The following is a 21582-nucleotide window of genomic DNA, read 5'->3' on the forward strand; positions in this document are numbered from 1 at the left end:
ATTTGAAATCAGGAGCAACACTGTTCAAATTCCACATTTTACATAGCTTTTATTATGAAATTCCACATCAGATTGTTATGAAATTTCATGAGTAGCTATCTGAGGTGGTCTACTATCACACTGAATCGAAGAACTTCTGTGGAAGCAAAGATTTTAGGAAATATTGCAATTTGAAATCAGGAGGAACACTGTTCAAATTCCACTTTTTGGATTGGTTTTATTCTGAAATTCAACATCAGATTAACATGAATTTTTATAAGCAGCTATCTGAGGTGGTCTACTATCACACTGAATTGAAGAACTTCTGTGGAAGCAAAGATTTGTGGAAATATTGCAATTTGAAATCAGGAGGAGCACTGTTCAAATTCCACTTTTTGGATTGGTTTTATTCTGAAATTCCACATCAGATTGTTATGAAATTTCATGAGTAGCTATCTGAGGTGGTCTACTATCACACTGAATCAAAGAACTTCTGTGGAAGCAAAGATTTTAGGAAATATTGAAATTTGAAATCAGGAGCAACACTGTTCAAATTCCACATTTTACATAGCTTTTATTATGAAATTCCACATCAGATTGTTATGAAATTTTATGAGCAGCTATCTGAGGTGGTCTACTATCACACTGAATTGAAGAACTTCTGTGGAAGCAAAGATTTTAGGAAATATTGCAATTTGAAATCAGGAGGAACACTGTTCAAATTCCACTTTTTGGATTGGTTTTATTCTGAAATTCCACATCAGATTGTTATGAAATTTTATGAGCAGCTATCTGAGGTGGTCTACTATCACACTGAATCAAAGAACTTCTGTGGAAGCAAAGATTTTAGGAAATATTGCAATTTGAAATCAGGAGGAACACTGTTCAAATTCCACTTTTTGGATTGGTTTTATTCTGAAATTCCACATCAGATTGTTATGAAATTTTATGAGCAGCTATCTGAGGTGGTCTACTATCACACTGAATCAAAGAACTTCTGTGGAAGCAAAGATTTTAGGAAATATTTAAATTTGAAATCAGGAGCAACACTGTTCAAATTCCACATTTTACATAGCTTTTATTATGAAATTCCACATCAGATTGTTATGAAATTTTATGAGCAGCTATCTGAGGTGGTCTACTATCACACTGAATCAAAGAACTTCTGTGGAAGCAAAGATTTGAGGAAATATTGAAATTTGAAATCAGGAGCAACACTGTTCAAATTCCACATTTTACATAGCTTTTATTCTGAAATTCCACATCAGATTGTTATGAAATTTTATTAGCAGCTATCTGAGGTGGTCTACTATCACACTGAATCAAAGAACTTCTGTGGAAGCAAAGATTTTAGGAAATATTTAAATTTGAAATCAGGAGCAACACTGTTCAAATTCCACATTTTACATAGCTTTTATTATGAAATTCCACATCAGATTGTTATGAAATTTTATGAGCAGCTATCTGAGGTGGTATACTATCACACTGAATTGAAGAACTTCTGTGGAAGCAAAGATTTTAGGAAATGTTGCAATTTGAAATCAGGAGCAACACTGTTCAAATTCCACATTTTGGATTGGTTTTATTCTGAAATTCCACATCAGATTGTTATGAAATTTCATGAGTAGCTATCTGAGGTGGTCTACTATCACACTGAATCGAAGAACTTCTGTGGAAGCAAAGATTTTAGGAAATATTGCAATTTGAAATCAGGAGCAACACTGTTCAAATTCCACATTTTGGATTGGTTTTATTCTGAAATTCCACATCAGATTGTTATGACATTTTATGAGCAGCTATCTGAGGTGGTCTACTATCACACAGAATAGCAGAAGTACTGTTGAAGCAGACATTTTAGGAAAAATTACAATTTCCAATCAGGAGGAACACTGTTCAAATTCCATATTTTGTGTACACATACAGTAAGTGAGCTTCAGTGTGTCGGTGAAAGTGAGAGTCAAGTGTTGTTTGCAGCTGTTTTTCAATTTAAATGCAAAGGACACATTCCCAATGGCCTGCCCTTGCTTTTTTAAGTGTGTCTTCGTCGGTCGCCAGACATTCTTCATGATACCATCGCTCACATGTATCACACTGTATCTGTAAAATAAAATAAGCAAAGTCAATGATTTATCAGTCATACATTGCTTCTTGGATGTGTCTTGAACATATATGATTACATAAAAGTACCGTAATTTGATTGAAATAAAGAGCGTGGGGCGGGGGGGAGATGAAGATCGTGGTTCAATTAGGTTTTAACACCTTCAATATATTTTAATTTAGTTTATACCAGTCTATATTAGAATTGAAGAACAACAACAACGAAAAATCCTGCAGTCATTGATTTAAAAGGAAAACTCACCCAAAGGGTATTCGGAGGTCCAGATCCAGGGGGCTTTGGGGCAGCGCACATCGCACAGTCATTGTCCATATCAAACACTGAGATGAAATACATTTATGTTATTATTTACTTATGTACACATAACACAGTTCAGTTACAACAGACTTGCAATCAAAACACATTTAGCTTGTCAACAAGATGATTGATAATCATCCACTCAGGCGTATTGAAAGCCTGACAGTCTAAATCAATGTAACTGTCACTATTCAAAATTCTTTACTGTCGCAAATTATAAAAATATTATTACTTCATGCCTTAACAGATTATAAATTATATGCAAATTATAAAAATATTAATACTTCATGCATTAACAGATTATAAATGATATGGATCATGTTTCATCTCCAGTTGACTTTTAAGTTTGATAAGAAGTATTAATGATTCTGAGAAATGTGTGGGGTACATGAATTTGCATTTGTACACAAATTCTGTCACACCTTGGACTACAAAAGATGTATTATTTGGGCTTCTTTTGAGAGGCTTCAGTTTGTTTGGATGTGTAGGATTAAATCAAATTTCAAAATAACATGATAAGGAATGAATTATGTCTACAGTAAATATTAAAATGGATTACGAACCTGAACCCTTCAACAATGACTGTGCCAAGTGTGTCCTTGCAAGAGCCATCTCCTTCTTGGTGGTTTTGAAGGTCATGTCTGGCAATGCAGGATATGCCTCCATCAATGACTTTGCCATCTACACAAACATACAGAATGATCTTTGTCATCTTACACATAATTAATGTTAAATAAAAAAAACTTTTTAATTGAAGCTTATGGTAATATAAATACATGTTTGTAGCATTATCATACATTTTTCCTTTGCACATTGAATGAAGACACCGATTTAAGAATATACTCGGAAATATATAATATATAAAATCGGATGTGAAAGGTTATAAACACAAATGTTATTTTGGACACAGTAAAAGATGAATATTTTCCCTTACACCATGTCACCTTGTGGAAATTATACACTCTACTCTGAGATTGACAGAAATTCTGTCACTAATTGTCACAAAGGGTAGCACAAATTGTCTTTTCCAGATAAACTCACACACACACACACACACACACACACACACACACACACACACACACACACACACACACACACACACACACACACACACACACACACACACACACACACGGTCATTACCAATGTCACGATTACTCCACAGCTGCACTGGTCACGTTGGACAGGATGGTCCATGGTGATTCCCTTCCACCTGATTTTCCCCCAGTCAGCATTGCCATACACGGTACTCCTCATTCTGAAGTAATCCCTTAGTAAAGAAAAACATTTTGGTATCAATACAATACCGATATCAAGGTCCATTTTCAAGAATCTTAACCTTCCAATAAATAAAACTGAGCCTCAAATCACTGCTTGAAGTTACTGTTTTGTTGTGACCTCTGTCTCGTGCAATTACTTTCAACAATTAAATTGAAGAAATCTAGCAATATTTATTAAGCCAGATGCTTTGGTTTTATTATAACATTTCACAGTAATTAGCTGATGATAGTATGTCCACTGGTTGGTTCAGGGAGATTATGATAATATTTGTCAAGTGAATCCTTTACGATAAAAATTGGACATACCTTATTCTTTTTGCTGCATTTACAGATTCTTTTAGCTCTGTTTTTGTGGCCATTGGATCCATCAAAAATACACTGTTTATGGTAGGAAGTACATACTAACAAAAAGATAAACGTTATTTAGAAACATCATATATATTTATAACACAAAAGGATTTCTGAACATCAGTGAAGTAACAGTCACTGACCAGTAACTTCCAGTGCACTCCTCTAACATTTACGAAGGACAGTATGGCTTCGTAGTTGTTGAAGTCAGTCTGTAATGTAATGAAAAAAAATGCATTAACTTCATCTACTTTTAAATATTTTCCATTTTATTAATTTTGTCTTCCATCAAAACGCCATCTTGTCCAATTTAGATTAGTATTTGTCATAAACTTAAATAGACAATGAAGTTACTCCACTCTTTCATACAAATCTATATAACTTTAAAAATACAAATTAGCTTTTTCATATTAAAAACGGCTTTTGGAGCTCTGGTCTGGTTAAAGTAAGGGGAAAAAGCATTACCCTTCGCAAGCTGTGGTGTTTCACTGCCTCTCCTTCTCCAAAAAGAATGACTCCACTTGTGAAATGGTTCATTAGAAAGATCCTTTGACTTCGACCCTTCGACCTCTCTTTTTTTTTAATTTACAAGTACTGTAGAGTGTACTTGGTCACACAGGTGTGTGTGCGTGTGCGTGTGTGTGTGTGTGTGTGTGTGTGGGGAGGCGGGGGGGGGGATCAATGGGAGAAAACACCTGTCTCCTCAATACCTGTGTCATTCCAGCTGGACATGTCCTCCTCATCCTCAGAGGACTGTAGGACAGATCCTCCTTTGCAGAAAAGTCTTTTAATTTTTGCTGAAGCAATGAGAAGCAAAGCAAGCTACATGCACCTGTATATATGTACTTTGGCACAAAGGGAAAAAAATATTGTAGTTGAGTGCAATTTTGAGTCTTTGAACTGATGACCCTCTTTGATCCTTTGACTTCGATTGGTCTAACCTTTTGACCTCTCTTTTATATTTAAATTTACTAGTGCTGTAGTAGGTATTTTGCTTTACAGGTTTGTGTGCGTGCGTGCGTGCGCATATGTGTGTGTGTGTGAGAGAGAGAGAGAGCGAGAGAGCGAGAGAGCGAGAGAGATATATGCATTTACAGTTGTGACCAAAATTATTAGCCCCCCCTTATGAAATTAGACAAAACGTTTGATTTCTCCATGGAAATGGCCATTAACAACACATATTTGTTAATGTGAAAACAAATGGACTCTAAAGACATAATTTGACATTTTTGATTAGAATACTTTATTGATACAATCAGTTTAAACAAAAAAAGGGCAGAAATGAGAAATCCAAAATTATTAGCCCCCTGGCCATTAATTGTCAATGGTGTACCCTTTCTGAGCCACAACTGAAAACAACCTCTTAAAATAGTTCTTCACTAGGTTGGCACAGGTCACCTGAGGGATTTTGGCCCATTCTTCCTTTGCAAATTGTTCCAGCTGGTCCTAATTGCGTGGTTTCCGAGCATGGACGTTCACTTTCAGCACCCTCCAAAGATTCTCAATAGGATTGAGGTCTGGGCTCTGTGCGGGCCACTCCAGGACCTTGGTTTTGGTATCCTTCAGGAACTGTTGGACCAATTTTGATGTATGCTTCGGGTCATTGTCTTGTTGGAAGACCGAGCGACAACCTAAGGACAGACTACGAGCAGATTTCTGCATATTATCCCTCAAAATGTCAACATAGTATTCTTTTTTCATGATTCCCTGCACCCGAACAAGGCTCCCTGTGCCTGAGGCTGCTAAACAGCCCCATAGCTTGATGCTCCCACCACCATGTTTAACTGTGTGAACTGTGTTCCTAGGGTTGAAGGCCTCTTCCTTAACTAACTGACCATTATGATTATGATGAGATGGTTTTGAAAGCAGATTAGAAAGCGGAAACCACAAAAAGATCCCCCCAAACTATGACAATGAGGCAGGAGTCTCATAACTGCAAGTCTGATAAGTTGTAGTTGAATATTGGAAATAGCATTAATGAAAAACTAAATGTGTTAACTAGGCCTTAAAGGGCCTAAGGTGTGGCTGGCTCTGTTACAAATAGAACATTCAAAGGAGGACTGGGGGATGCAAAAGATCCTTTACAGCCTAAGAAATAAGATATCAGAATAGCTTATTAAATAGATGAGCAACAAAGAGTATCTATCTATCTATTATATATTACATTATTATAAATTTCATAACAATCTGATGTGGAATTTCAGAATAAAACCAATCCAAAAAGTGGAATTTGAACAGTGTTGCTCCTGATTTCAAATTTCAATATTTCCTAAAATCTTTGCTTCCACAGAAGTTCTTCAATTCAGTGTGATAGTAGACCACCTCAGATAGCTGCTCATAAAATTTCATAACAATCTGATGTGGAATTTCAGAATAAAAGCTATGTAAAAAGTGGAATTTGAACAGTGTTGCTCCTGATTTCAAATTTCAATATTTCCTAAAATCTTTGCTTCCACAGAAGTTCTTCAATTCAGTGTGATAGTAGACCACCTCAGATAGCTACTCATGAAATTTCATAACAATCTGATGTGGAATTTCAGAATAAAACCAATCCAAAATGTGGAATTTGAACAGTGTTGCTCCTGATTTCAAATTTCAATATTTCCTAAAAATCTTTGCTTCCACAGAAGTTCTTCGATTCAGTGTGATAGTAGACCACCTCAGATAGCTGCTCATAACATTTCATAACAATCTGATGTGGAATTTCAGAATAAAACCAATCCAAAAAGTGGAATTTGAACAGTGTTGCTCCTGATTTCAAATTTCAATATTTCCTAAAATCTTTGCTTCCACAGAAGTTCTTCAATTCAGTGTGATAGTAGACCACCTCAGATAGCTGCTCATAAAATTTCATAACAATCTGATGTGGAATTTCAGAATAAAAGCTATGTAAAAAGTGGAATATGAACAGTGTTGCTCCTGATTACAAATTGCAATATTTCCACAAATCTTTGATTCCACAGAAGTTCTTCGATTCAGTGTGATAGTAGACCACCTCAGATAGCTACTCATGAAATTTCATAACAATCTGATGTGGAATTTCAGAATAAAACCAATCCAAAAAGTGGAATTTGAACAGTGTTGCTCCTGATTTCAAATTTCAATATTTCCTAAAATCTTTGCTTCCAAAGAAGTTCTTCGATTCAGTGTGATAGTAGACCACCTCAGATAGCTACTCATGAAATTTCATAACAATCTGATGTGGAATTTCAGAATAAAACCAATCCAAAATGTGGAATTTGAACAGTGTTGCTCCTGATTTCAAATTTCAATATTTCCTAAAGATCTTTGCTTCCACAGAAGTTCTTCAATTCAGTGTGATAGTAGACCACTTCAGATAGCTGCTCATAAAATTTCCTAACAATCTGATGTGGAATTTCAGAATAAAACCAATCCAAAAAGTGGAATTTGAACAGTGTTGCTCCTGATTTCAAATTGCAATATTTCCTAAAATCTTTGCTTCCACAGAAGTTCTTCGATTCAGTGTGATAGTAGACCACCTCAGATAGCTACTCATGAAATTTCATAACAATCTGATGTGGAATTTCAGAATAAAAGCTATGTAAAATGTGGAATTTGAACAGTGTTGCTCCTGATTTCAAATTTCAATATTTCCTAAAATCTTTGCTTCCACAGAAGTTCTTCAATTCAGTGTGATAGTAGACCACCTCAGATAGCTACTCATGAAATTTCATAACAATCTGATGTGGAATTTCAGAATAAAACCAATCCAAAAAGTGGAATTTGAACAGTGTTGCTCCTGATTTCAAATTGCAATATTTCCTAAAATCTTTGCTTCCACAGAAGTTCTTCGATTCAGTGTGATAGTAGACCACCTCAGATAGCTGCTCATAAAATTTCATAACAATCTGATGTGGAATTTCAGAATAAAAGCTATGTAAAATGTGGAATTTGAACAGTGTTGCTCCTGATTTCAAATTTCAATATTTCCTAAAATCTTTGCTTCCACGGAAGTTCTTCGATTCGGTGTGATAGTAGACCACCTCAGATAGCTGCTCATAAAATTTCATGTCAATCTGATGTGGAATTTCAGAATAAAACCAATCCAAAAAGTGGAATTTGAACAGTGTTGCTCCTGATTTCAAATTTCAATATTTCCTCAAATCTTTGCTTCCACAGAAGTTCTTTGATTCAGTGTGATATTAGACCACCTCAGATTGCTGCTCATGAAATTTGATAACAATCTGATGTGGAATTTCAGAATAAAAGCTATGTAAAATGTGGAATTTGAACAGTGTTCCTCCTGATTTCAAATTTCAATATTTCCTAAAATCTTTGCTTCCACAGAAGTTCTTTGATTCAGTGTGATATTAGACCACCTCAGATTGCTGCTCATGAAATTTGATAACAATCTGATGTGGAATTTCAGAATAAAAGCTATGTAAAATGTGGAATTTGAACAGTGTTCCTCCTGATTTCAAATTTCAATATTTCCTAAAATCTTTGCTTCCACAGAAGTTCCTCGATTCAGTGTGATATTAGACCACCTCAGATAGCTGCTCATAAAATTTCATAACAATCTGATGTGGAATTTCAGAATAAAAGCTATGTAAAATGTGGAATTTGAACAGTGTTCCTCCTGATTTCAAATTTCAATATTTCCTAAAATCTTTGCTTCCACAGAAGTTCTTCGATTCGGTGTGATAGTAGACCACCTCAGATAGCTGCTCATAAAATTTCATGTCAATCTGATGTGGAATTTCAGAATAAAACCAATCCAAAAAGTGGAATTTGAACAGTGTTGCTCCTGATTTCAAATTTCAATATTTCCTCAAATCTTTGCTTCCACAGAAGTTCTTTGATTCAGTGTGATATTAGACCACCTCAGATTGCTGCTCATGAAATTTGATAACAATCTGATGTGGAATTTCAGAATAAAAGCTATGTAAAATGTGGAATTTGAACAGTGTTCCTCCTGATTTCAAATTTCAATATTTCCTAAAATCTTTGCTTCCACAGAAGTTCCTCGATTCAGTGTGATAGTAGACCACCTCAGATAGCTGCTCATAAAATTTCATAACAATCTGATGTGGAATTTCAGAATAAAAGCTATGTAAAATGTGGAATTTGAACAGTGTTGCTCCTGATTTCAAATTTCAATATTTCCACAAATCTTTGCTTCCACAGAAGTTCTTCGATTCAGTGTGATAGTAGACCACCTCAGTGAGCTACTCATGAAATTTCATGTTAATCTGATGTTTAATTTCATAATAAAAGCTATCCAAAATGTCCTATTTGAGCAGTGTTTCTCCTAGATTACAAGACAATCTGATTTATAATTTGAGAATGAAGAAATATTTGTTTTTTAGCTCAATGTTTCAAAGATCATGTAAACTAATGATTCAAAATTAGGATTTGATCATACTGACAGCTCTATTTTAATTGATTGCAGCCTGACTGCAGTCTGGAGGGTGACTTCGGGTCTAAGACCGGAAGTTATGTAACCGCAGTCTGCTGCTTGCTAGTTCATGGACGTCCATAAGAGAGAGACACATGTGTCCCTGTTGATGTGTGTGTTCTTTAATAAACAAGGACGGGAAGACGCCTAACTGAGGAATACATCCCTGTCTCCGAAATTTTCTGGGATCGTTACAATATCTCGTTTTATTCTGAAAACAGGATGTTGCTACACACCAGCAAAGACTAGCTGAGGACGTTTACCGTAAAACTCGTAATACGGGCGAACTTTCAATTTTGGGACGGCTCACTTGACCAACAGAAACGTAGCGTAGGCTCACTTGACCGCAGTCTCGTTTGTGGGATGTTGCGGATGAGTTTCACCGAGACCGCCTACTCTGAACAACCAATCACCATACTGACCGCTTCTAAACTCATGCACGAGAATCGACGTCATCCATAGCAACGGCGCGTCACTCTTAGTTCACTCTTAGTTCACTCTTAGTTCACTCTTAGTGATTTATCCTTAGTATGAATAGGTCTCAGCGGCTTTGTGAATAACTTTTAAGAAAAAACTCCTACGTAAAATGTTTTAGCGCGAGTTAGGAGCCCTCCTAGCGGTAAGATAAAATGCTTTGTGAAAACGGCCCCAGATCACCATAGTCCAGCACAGGTAAAAAAGTCACAGTGACTAGCCTTTTCCTGGCCTCAAGCGAGAAACAGGACTTATTCCTGAAAAAGAAACCTAGCCTAACCCTCAGTTTTTTAAGCAGGTTATTGACATGAAGTTTAAAAGAGAGACAGTCATCAAGCCAGATACCAAGGTATTTGTAACAGGCAACAACTTCAAGTTTTGTTCCTTGCGTTGATACAATATCTAAAACAGGCTCTGGTGTCTTTTTAGCTTTTGAAAAGAGCATTATCTTGGTTTTATCCACATTTAAAAGAAGCTTTAGTTCAGAGAGCTGAGTCTGAATAATGTTAAAAACAGCCTGTAATTTAACAACCGCCTCCTGAATGGAGGGACCTGCACAGTACATCACCGTATCGTCCGCATAAAAATGTAAAGTAGCTTCATCCACATTTTCACCTAAACTGTTGATATATATGGATAAGTGGACCTAAAACAGAACCTTGAGGAACACCATTAGCAATGTTTAACCACTGCATGGCTGGATATGCCAATACTGAGTAGCCTCTGTTTTAAAACGCGATGATCAACGGTGTCAAACGCTTTGGAAAGGTCAATAAACAGAGCTGCACAACTCTGTTTATTATCTAGCATACTAGTAATAACATTTACCACTTTCATTGTTGCAGTGATGATGCTATGTTGCTTTCTGAAGCCTGACTGATGTTTAGACATGATATCATTTATACATAAAAACTCCTTTACTTGTTCACTCACAAGTCGTTCGAGCACCTTAGCCAGAACTGACAATTTAGAGATTGGCCTATAGTTATTTAAAATAGTTGCCTCCCCTCCTTTCAGTAGAGGCAGGATATAAGCAGACTTCCATACTTTAGGAATTGTATTTGTGCTGAGGGAGAGGTTAAAAAGAGAAGTAAGAGATGGAGCAATAAAATCTGCAGCTATCTTTAAAAAGAAAGGTTCTACGTTGTCCGGGCCAGCCGGTTTCCTAGGATCTAACTTGGATAAAGCTTCATGGACAATACCAACAGTTAAAGGAGTAAAACTGAAAGGGTTTTCCAGACCACATTGTTCAGAGTCAAGGACTGGAGCGTTCACAGAAGCAGAAGCACAGTCAGTGACAGAATCAAACAGAGAGCCACAAGAGACAAAATGCTTACTAAAGCAATTTAGCATAGTAGCCCTGTCTGATATAATGCCAGATGAGGCACGGAGGTAGCTCATTTGGGATATCACTAGTGGAAATCGATTTTATGGCTTTCCAAAATTTCCTAGGATTATTCAGGTTTTCTGTGGTAACTGACAAATAGTACTTTGACTTAGCACTTTTGACATGTGAAGTAAAGCTATTCCTTAGCTGCCTAAAGCGTAGCCATTCTACCTCTGAGCCGGATTTCCTAGCCTTTGCCCAGGCATTGTTTCTCTCATGAAGGAGACTGGACAGTTCAGCAGAAAACCAGGGATTGTTTCGTCCCTTCACTCTAAATTTACGCAGAGGTGCATGTTTATCTATAATTTTCATAAAACCAAGATAAAAATAAGACCATGCAGTTTCTACATCAGCACACAGATCGATTTTTCCCCAATCAAAATCAAACAGATCATGTAAAAAACCCTGCTCCACTAAGTGTTTTTTATCTCTCTTTGTGATGATGCGTGGTTTAACTTTTTGGACCTTAGTGTCCCTAATTGTGGCTACAACACAGTGGTCACTCACATCATTAGCAAATACTCCCACAGATGAGTATTTATATGGAACATTTGTTAAAATGAGATCAATTAAGGAGGATTTATTTGGGGACTTAATATTTGGGCGAGTAGGACTGTCTATAATCTGAGTAATGTTCAAAGAGGTACACAGGTTTTTAAAATCCTCTGACGCAGAAGTTAACCAGTCCCAATTAAAATCACCAAGCAGCACTATTTCCTTGTAGGAAAGTTGAGATAACAGTTTTGCCAATGAAGATAAGGAGTCCTTGACAGCCGAGGGGGCCCTGTAGCAACCCACCACCATGACCTGTTGACCCTTTGTTACTTCAACATTCACAGCTAAAAATTCTAGTTGTTTACTAACAGATTTGGAAACCATATTTGTTACACAAAACTTATTTTTCACATAAATGGCAACGCCACCACCTTTTTTAGGACGGTCAGTGCGATATACATTGTAACCATTTATGTAAATGTCAGAGGCCAAGATGGATTTGTCTAGCCACGTTTCTGATAAGACAATGACATCAGCATCAGTTGAACTCGCCCAAATACGGACAAAATCTAATTTAGGTAACAGACTGCGCACATTTAAATGAATTAAACCTAACCCCGATCTAGAAATAAAATCAGCAGGAGTAGCTATTTGACTAAAACTACTAGGTGGACCCGGATTTGGCTGTACATTTCCTGATAGTAATAACATTAAAAATACCAAGCACCTTTTCCTCTTAATCAACACACATACATTGTCAGCTGTTCTAGAGTCACCAGCAAACTTCGCGAAAGTGAGATTAGAGTTCAAAAAACAATTCTGAAGGACCATTGTGGCAGGCATGTGAGAAAGACAGACATTTGACGAAATGAATGTCCGCGACAGTGCAACTAGCAATTGTTTGTGCAACCCATCCGAACCTGTACAGGGGATGTCCACTGCGGGCGGCAGAACGGACCTGAATCCAGCAGAATTTTCAGGATGACTAGCGGACCTCTCCTTGTCCAGCACAGTCAAAAAAAGGCACAGCAGAAACACGACATTTGCCATTTTCCCAGTCCAGCTCAACAGCATCCACGATGTTCCCGAAGCAAAACCACGTCAGGACAGCAGCAAGGAAATAGGCAAGCAGCAGTGTGGCAACACTCCGGTTTCTCCGCGGTATCTCCAGACCAGGCCTCCCCCGCACAGTAGCACCCAACAGGTGGGAGTAGGCCTCTAACAGCAGGTGGATAGCGGCCTTCAGCCGTGGGAACCACCACCAGCAGAAGCAGAAATGGGTGGACGGCAGGCCCTCAAACCGCGGCAGATCCTCCACATTCTTCCAACCGCCGGCTCTCAGCAGCAAGGATGAAGGATTGAAGATGTTGTGGGATGTTAAAAGTGCAATTGAAAAAGTGTTGTCACTTTGAGAACATTTTCTGAAAAAGTGCAAGTTTTTCTTCCCATCATTACAAGTATTTACTTTGAGAATTTGCTTTTATGGTAAGGGCACTGCTAAACTAAACAAAATGAACTATTGACATAAACTCATGTCCTGTGGCTAGGGTGACCAGGTGACAAGACACATTTGGGACAAAGAGAAGGTTTGTGTGGGACAATGTTGGACATGTATTGCTTGATTTTTATTTGACTTTAACTATATCTATTTATTTGTTGTTCTTTCCTTTTCACTATATCTGTAAAGCGTCTTTGAGCACCTGTAAAAGCGCTAACAAAATTAATCTATTATTATTATTATTATGCTACCACAATGGTGAGAGTCACTTTAGATGTTCATATAATCTCCATATAACCTTTAAAATTAGACATTTGGATTGAAACAATTAGCATATGAATAAAGGGTTGAATGTAGTAGTAACAGGGGTAGTTAGGACACAATTGCAGCACGCTAGACCAGAGTATGAGTTTGTAAGGACCTTTATTAACTTTGATGCGCGTATATAACAAGCAGTTCGCAATTTCCAACAAAAAATCTCCCACGGAAACACCTCTCAGTTCAGGGCAGGATAAATCCACAGCAGGAAATTGAGAAAAACTCACAACGGAACACAAACCGGTGCAATGCCTAGCCTCCAGAGCAGGCAAACAGGCAGGAAACACACAGGTTGGAATCCAGGTCAGGACAGGAGGCTGAAACAGTCAATGGGGAATCCACATAACAGGTAGCTCCAAAACCCACTTCAAAAATTAACAATTTCATGCGCGATTGAAATAAGAACTATGGCAAATGTCACAAAAGAACTCTCTGGGAATTGACCTCCACCGGTTTTAAATATAATTTCAGGACTCTTGGAAGCAGCCACATCTTTTCTTTATTATCATTTCTATTGCCAGATTTTCAATTTCAGGTTTTAACCAGGAGATGGCGCTTCATTCACAAATACAGAAAGACAAGTTTCATGGACTTTCAGTTGTGTTTTGAAGAGCATTTGAACACATCAATATTTTAGATCAACTAAAGTATATCTAATCTTGTAATTCAATAATATATAGTCTTTATATATTAAATAATCATAATTATAATGTAAATGTTTACATTACACTTCTTTATTTGTTATGCTCATACTTTTACCTTTACAATCGTTTGCTTTAATATGCAGTATATTTTTGTGTTTGCTTCCTCCTGCTCCCTTTCGGACACATACTGTATGATTTATTATTATTATTAATATGAAGATATTATTTAGATAAGATAAGATGTTACTTTATTGATTGAACATTTTAGTTTAGAATGTGCTGTCCCACGGTAATTCAGAAGGCTCAAAGGTCACATTCCGACCATTATTTAAAACAATAGGTACTTTCACACCTTCTACAGTTTGATTTGTATAGAGGGAGCTCTGTCAGTTTTCGAATTACCCATTTGCTTTCGGGGAGCCCTATTTTTCAGAGCACATCCTGCTACTAAATATGTCACACGCACGCTCTGTTGACTGGCGCAGCAGCGCGGATGCGATCAATTGCTATAAAAACACTCTTCTACTAATACAGACGGTGTCACTATGCCGGCGGATGTGGCCGTTGTTGAAGCCTCTTCAGGCTCCGCATCGGCAGGCCTCTCCCTCGGTGTGGAGCTGTCAAACTCGACCCTAACGCCGCTTACAGCCGGCCAACTAAAAGTTGTTTTCCGTTCACGTTGTCATTTTTAGACTCCTTCGCTTCTTTGCTTATGAATCCAAAAGCTGTGATGCTTGGCTGTTTTCGTTTTGCCATATTTTTTTATTACACAGCCAGAGTTAAAAAAATATCAATATGAACATTTCAAATACCGCGCCGGCATCACCGCCATAATCATAGCAACGTAAGTAAGAATGCAGCGCCGCCACATACAGATGGCAACACCCAGACATATTCACAAATATAAAACAAATATTCAGAAACTGTAATGAACAATAACTATTATTTATTTCAAGAACTGTTATTTACAGAAACTCAACATTTCTAATCTGTGTGACACAAATATGCATGATTGTTTTGGGCTCCCCCTATTTATCTCAAAGTCAGCCTTCAGGGGAGCTCCCTCCCTCTTCGGGGGAGCCAAGCTCCTCCTAGCTCCCCCCCATTTCGAACAGTGTCTGTGGCTGAATGGCCAGCGATTAGGTGCGGCGCATTTGTCATAGGTGATCAGAGCTAACTGCCTGCCGTCAGATTTCATTTAAAAAACAGATCTGATTTTAAGACTATTTCTGCGCTCATAAAGAATGATAAGAATAAGAATAATGAGTATTGAACTGGTTTCATTAATTAGTGGGTTTATTTAATACTAGAACCGCCAATCGTGCAATGTACCTTTTTTTCAATAAAATATTAAAGTCTCCCAGTCCCTGACTTTTCCTGAAAGTGTGTTATGTAGCACCCTATGTTGTTAAAAATTGCATTCTAATAGCGGGATTTGACAGGTTTAGGTAGGCCTATACAAAAACCTCTGGCGGTTCTAGTGTTAAGGTAATTAGGTACAGTAGAAGCCCTTTTTTAGCAGTAACGAATTTAGCAGTTGAACATAAAAGTAAACTAACTGAGGGTCACTTGCAATGACAGTGTTGTGTCTAACTGTAAGCTTGTCACTCAGAGTAACCTACCGTTAATTTAGCTGCTGGAGAAGAAAGGTCAAGGTGGGAGGGGGGGAGAGAGCTGTGGTTGATGGGCCATTAGTTGTGTAAATACACAGCTGAGAGCTGCCGTTTCATTCAGACTGTTTGAAAAAACTGTAACAACGGACTATTTTTCTTAGCGGATGCATCTCAATTTAAATCAATACATACAACTATTTTTTAAATCAATACATACAACTATTTTTTAAATCAATAAAAGACATTTTCTAAATCCATAAAAGCATTTCAATTAATATTGGGAGTCATGTCGTTACTTTGTTGAGAATTTGGCCGTGTAATAAGCGGGATCATTTGCAGCGACTTGTTCCTTATGGGGAAAATAACACCCGTCATGTGTGTGTAGAGGTGTGTGTGGTTAAAACACTTTCATGAAGTGAAGGAATTTCCTTCTATAAAACAGCTGTGGGCAGCAGTGAGTGTCACGGACATGAATTCATAGATCAAGGCAGACTGGTGCACACACTCTCCTGTCCCGCCAGGTGACACGCCCGTTCTAAGCCGTGTCCCTCACTCCTCACATCCCAAGCATCCCCACAAGTGTATTATGTTGTTACATCGTTTCAGATGTTATGTTTCAGTTGTGCTCTGTCTATGTTCAGTGATGCAAACTTGTCACCTTTCGAATCCTAAATAAGTCGTTTGTGTGATTCATGTAGATCTGCAATACAAATATTTTTGGGGTATGGGGGGGGCTGGGACCCGGAGTAATCTGCGGCCGTGAGCTGTTATGTGCCATCATGACACGCATGGTGTTCTTTTTTTATATATTATAATGAAGTACGAGCTGTGTGCTCGAGTCTTCCTGCCTGTCGGCTCTGCTCATGGATGTATAATAAGGCTCTGCTGCTCCGAGATGATGGTCTAGCTTCAGCAGCTACATTACCTACGGGTGCGTTCGTTAATATTAACTGTGCGTCCGGAGTCACTGTGGCACAGACTGGACCGCTGGTGAACAGCTGTTAGAACGGGCTGTTCAGGTGTTCAGAGCAGAGCTCCCTGTCGGAGCGGCAGAGCGTGATGTGAACTGAAAAGTTTTTCTGTGGCAATATTATTTAAGGAATCGTTGAGCTAGCTAGCTAGCATACATTGTCAGTATCTGCTAACGTTAGCTTTAGCCTTCTATTTCTAATAGTTTTTTTCATAGGCTATAAACAGAAGTGGTTCTAAGTATATATATTGTACTTGATTAAAAGTAGAAGTACTCAGATATTGTACTTGAGTAAAAGTAGAAGTACTCAGGTCTTGTACTTGAGTAAAAGTAGAAGTACTCAGATCTTGTACTTGAGTAAAAGTAGAAGCACACAGATCTTGTACTAGAGTAAAAGTAGAAGTACTCAAATCTTGTACTTGAGTAAAAGTAGAAGCACTCAGGTCTTGTACTTGAGTAAAAGTAGAAGCACACAGATCTTGTACTAGAGTAAAAGTAGAAGTACTCAGGTCTTGTACTTGAGTAAAAGTAGAAGCACACAGATATTGTACTAGAGTAAAAGTAGAAGTAGGCCTACTCAAATCTTGTACTTGAGTAAAAGTAGAAGCACTCAGGTCTTGTACTTGAGTAAAAGTAGAAGCACACAGATCTTGTACTAGAGTAAAAGTAGAAGTACTCAGGTCTTGTACTTGAGTAAAAGTAGAAGTACTCAGATCTTGTACTTGACTAAAAGTAATAGTCCCAGAGTGTAGGAATACTCTGTTACAGTAAAAGTCCTGCATTCAAAATGTTCCTCAAGTAAAAGTAGAAAAGTATTATCATCAAAATATAGTGAAAGTAGCGACAGTAAAAGTAGTCATTGTGCAGATTGGTCCATTTCAGAATAATAGATATGATATGTTTTATAATGATTGATCATGAAAGTGTTCTCAAAGCTGCTAAAGGTGCAGCTAGTTTGAATGACTTTGTATACTGCAGGGTAGCTTGTGGATTTACTCCAGGTGGAACTAAAGTCTGATTTAACACTTGATTATATTTCACTTCATTCATCCAGATCTGTGAAGTAACTAAAGGTATTAAATACATGTAGTGGAGTCAAAGTACACCATGTACCTCTGAACTGTAGTGGAGTAGAAGAACAAAGTAGCAAAACATTGAAATACTTAAATAAAGTACAAGTATCTCAAAATTGTGCCCAAGTATAGTACTTGTTGAGTTTATGAACTTAGTTACTTTACACCAGTGGTCGCCAACCAGTCGATCGCGATCGACCGGTCAATCGTGAGTGTGGTGCGGGTAGATCGCGGACCGTTAAAAAAAAAAGTAACAAAAGAAAGAAAAATTAAATTAAAATAATAATGTTTGAAAAATACTTTTTTAGATGTAAACCTATCATCCACCACCCCGTTAGCATGTGCCACTTGATTGACGTATATTTGAGACACCTCAATAATATAATACATCAACTGTGCTTTACGTGAACCTCATCATGACACAAGAGACAACGGTAGGACTGTAATTTCCCGTGTTCAGTGAACGCAACAGAGGCAACACACCAGACCAATCAGAGAGTTGCATGGAAATACACGTGTGCTTGTGTCATTCAAGCTCGGCTGAGGCGATAGCGCATTTAGTGTGATAGAGAGGGAGAGAGGGAGTGAGGGAGGGAGTGAGGGAGAGAGAGGGACCGGTGCTAGCGGGGACCGTGATGTTAGCATCTGGTTAGCTAGCTGCACTAACGGACATAAGGAGCTGTTTCCACAACAAGCTGGAGGAGAGTCCTCTCCTGTCAGACTGAGGGGCTCAGGTGAGCTAAAGGACTCTTGAGTGTTTTGAACAGTTTTGTCACAAGTTATTCAAAAGATTATTTCCGCAGCACACCTTCATATGATCATTATAGTTATACAAACAATAAGAGAATAAATGAAAAACAGGTATGAAATAGCCTACTATATGGCAGTAAAACAAGAATACAGTTTAATGTGATTTGTAAAATATCCATAAAGAAAAAGAAAATCTGTTTACAGTTCTGTTTCATCTGGGTGCTGAGAGAGGTATCCATAGATCTCTTCATGTTGCTCTCAAAGTGCACCAGATTGATGCTTTCAACTTCGATATTTAAAAAAAAATCTTCCCGGGGGAGCATCCCCCCGGACCCCCCTAGAGGAGGTGAGGACCCCCCTAGAGAAGGTGAGGTCCGCCCCCCAATAGCACTTTACCCCTGCCTATATGCCGTGAGCTGAATATGGAGACTTCATTGTAACAGTAATTCAGATACAATTAGCCTATATAAAAGGCCTCAAATTGGAAGCATTGTATGGGCCGTATTTTTCACTCAATTCTGCAATAGGTAGATCTCGCCTTTCACCTAGGCCGAGGTCGGTGATCTTGGGCTTAAAAAGGTTGGTGACCACTGCTTTACACCATGTGGCTATAAAGATAAAAAGACTTAAGCCTTGCACAGAGGCCTGAAAATACATTTTCAAAATGCTCAACAGTGCTGCCAAAATTATAAACTGACTGCTCCACAATTTGAAATAAATGCTTTTATATATTTCTATTATGTGACTCTTTGGCGTTTCTGTTATTATTAACACTGCTGCTTTAGTTGTTCTGACTGCTAAAATCCTCTGTCATTCCGTGGGGTGGGGGAGCCGGGGGCTCGGATCCTTGTCACCTTTTTCATACCTGATGAGTTTGCATCCCTGTATGTTAAAAAGCCTCAGTCACCTTAATTCATGTAATAAAAACATCTCAGGTCAGTAACACTCAAAGCTAAATGTGCAATACCATGTTCAGCTATGTTACTATTTATAATGTTATTGTTGTTACATCAGAAGATGTACATATTGAAATGATTTCTTAACTTACAGTAGGCTATTTTGTACAATGTGTGTTGGAAGGATTTATTAAATTACAATGAATATTGTCATTGTTGAAGGCTTTTAGAGAAGGGTGAACTATAAGCCTGAATTACATAAAATGTGATACCTAAAAACATAAAAGCCACAATAAATAAGTCACAATTATTGTAGTTATTTTTACCTCCCGTATTGCTTTCAACCCACCAGCTTTTATGGTGTTGTTACGTCACTAACTGTAAACTTGTCACATACAGTCTATGGTCACTCAGAGTAACCTACTGTTAATTTAGCTGCTGGAGAAGAAAGATCAGGGGGGGAGGGGGGGAGAGAGCTGTGGTTGATGGGCCATTAGTTGTGTAAATACACAGCTGAGAGCTGCCGTTTCATTCAGACTGTTTAAAAAACGGTAACAACGGACTATTTTTCTTAGCGGATGCATGTGAATTTAAATCAATACATACAACTATTTTTTAAATCAATAAAAACATTTTCTAAATCCATAAAAGCATTTCAATTAATATTGGGAGTCATGTCGTTACTTTGTTGAGAATGTGGCCATGTAATAAGCGGGATAATTTGCAGCGACTTGTTCTTTATGGGGAAAATAACACCCTTCATCCAGATGAGGATCCCTCCGCTACACTTTGGGATCCTGATCGACCGACGACACTCCATTAAAATATACATATTGTTGGTGAATTACTGAGTTTAGGCACGTTAATAACGTTTTAATGAAGTTGAATACAGTATATTCATATGTGTCAGTGATTTCATGTCAATTCGGCGAACATAAACATAAATGATCGTGGTGAAGATGATGATTAAATTAGGATTAAAAATCGAGAGCCGGGCTGCATTTCCTCCCGTTCGTTTTTCTTCGAATAACAAAATTATTTTGTTAAATAACAACATGGTGATGTTTTGTAAATGATTACATGTCTCTTATTTAGCACAGTAGTATGATATCCGTGACATATGGATCTTAACAAAGTTCCGCTGTACATCCAGCATACTGTATCTCACTTTATTTCACATGAGCTCCAGTGTGGAACCCCACTGCACCCCCTGGTGGATCAATGATTCATTGCAGCTGGCTTCATTATAATTACATTTATCTATCACGGGGGCGGTCTCAAGTCAAGATGGAGGTTTTCCCTTGAGCGAGGGCAGATCACGTACCAATCACGGCCCTCGCGTTTCAAACTGTCTGAAATGAATCGCCACATCTGTAACACTACTGTTTGATAATTTCTGGGCCAGCGGTGTAGAAAGGAAGTATTAAAAAACAGATTTACATCATGAGGCAAAAACAAATGCTCTGCAACCTGCATCTGTAATTTGTTTTCGGAAAATACATATCAGCATTAAACATCAGAATCAGAATACCTTTATTAGTCCCACAGAGGGGAAATTTGCATCATTACAGGAGCCACAGACAGCTTAATGTTACCTATGTTAAGAAAAAAGTAATAAGTTATGATATAATATAAAAAAAGAAAAGTAAAAGAACAAATACTTTCCAAAATACGAATCCTGTAACAGTTCTTAGAATTTAGCAGCCTGGTATATATTACACAGTTATTAATGGCTTATGTATATAATGTAATGTATATATTGCACATATAGCACATATTGCACATAGTATGATGGTATTTAACTGCAGCAAAACTACTACTTGTTACTACTACATACTATTCATATGACTTGGTTTGTATCTGGAACTATTATGACTTAAGTCGAGATAACTGTTGGAAAACTATTTGGTTTAGGTAAGGGTAAGTTTCTCTATAAAAGACACAAATGTTGTCTGACTCTCGACATTCCATCATGATCACCCTAAAAAATATAGATATTTTAAATGTTTTATCAAAATTTCC

General features: G+C 37.7%; 2 protein-coding genes across 8 annotated transcripts in view; both read right to left on the reverse strand.

The window, feature by feature from the left end:
- Positions 1 to 21582, reverse strand: part of LOC307039311 (uncharacterized protein) — a 794762-nt gene that overhangs the window by 47111 nt on the left and 726069 nt on the right. The window lies entirely within an intron of this gene.
- Positions 1709 to 4570, reverse strand: LOC307042105 (uncharacterized protein). 4 transcript variants are annotated; one of them, XM_079685826.1, is made up of 6 exons: positions 4489 to 4570; positions 4167 to 4235; positions 3539 to 3665; positions 2956 to 3073; positions 2339 to 2415; positions 1709 to 2076 (listed from the first exon to the last, which is right to left on the reverse strand). In XM_079685826.1, the coding sequence occupies exons 2-6, from the start codon at positions 4193 to 4195 to the stop codon at positions 1966 to 1968; spliced, it is 462 nt and encodes a 153-aa protein (XP_079541952.1). In that variant the 5' UTR covers positions 4196 to 4235; positions 4489 to 4570; the 3' UTR covers positions 1709 to 1965. The 4 variants fall into 4 exon arrangements, 3 of the variants coding, with proteins under 3 accessions (XP_079541952.1, XP_079541951.1, XP_079541950.1); XM_079685825.1 differs by having other exon boundaries at positions 3982 to 4235; XM_079685824.1 differs by having other exon boundaries at positions 3982 to 4568.

This window comes from Notothenia rossii (genome assembly GCF_949606895.1).
Source record: "Notothenia rossii genome assembly, chromosome: 5".
Lineage (NCBI taxonomy): Eukaryota > Metazoa > Chordata > Actinopteri > Perciformes > Nototheniidae > Notothenia > Notothenia rossii.

What these genes read in the sequence shown, in the direction of transcription:
- LOC307042105 (XM_079685825.1), bottom strand. Translation starts at nt 4,043, where the DNA reads ATGGATCCAATGGCCACAAAAACAGAGCTAAAAGAATCTGTAAATGCA. An exon ending in AATGCAGCAAAAAGAATAAG is followed by an intron (nt 3,666 to 3,981) that starts GTATGTCCAATT and finishes TTCTTTACTAAG; the next exon opens with GGATTACTTCAGAATGAGGA. An exon ending in GTCATTGTTGAAGGGTTCAG is followed by an intron (nt 2,416 to 2,955) that starts GTTCGTAATCCA and finishes ATTTCATCTCAG; the next exon opens with TGTTTGATATGGACAATGAC.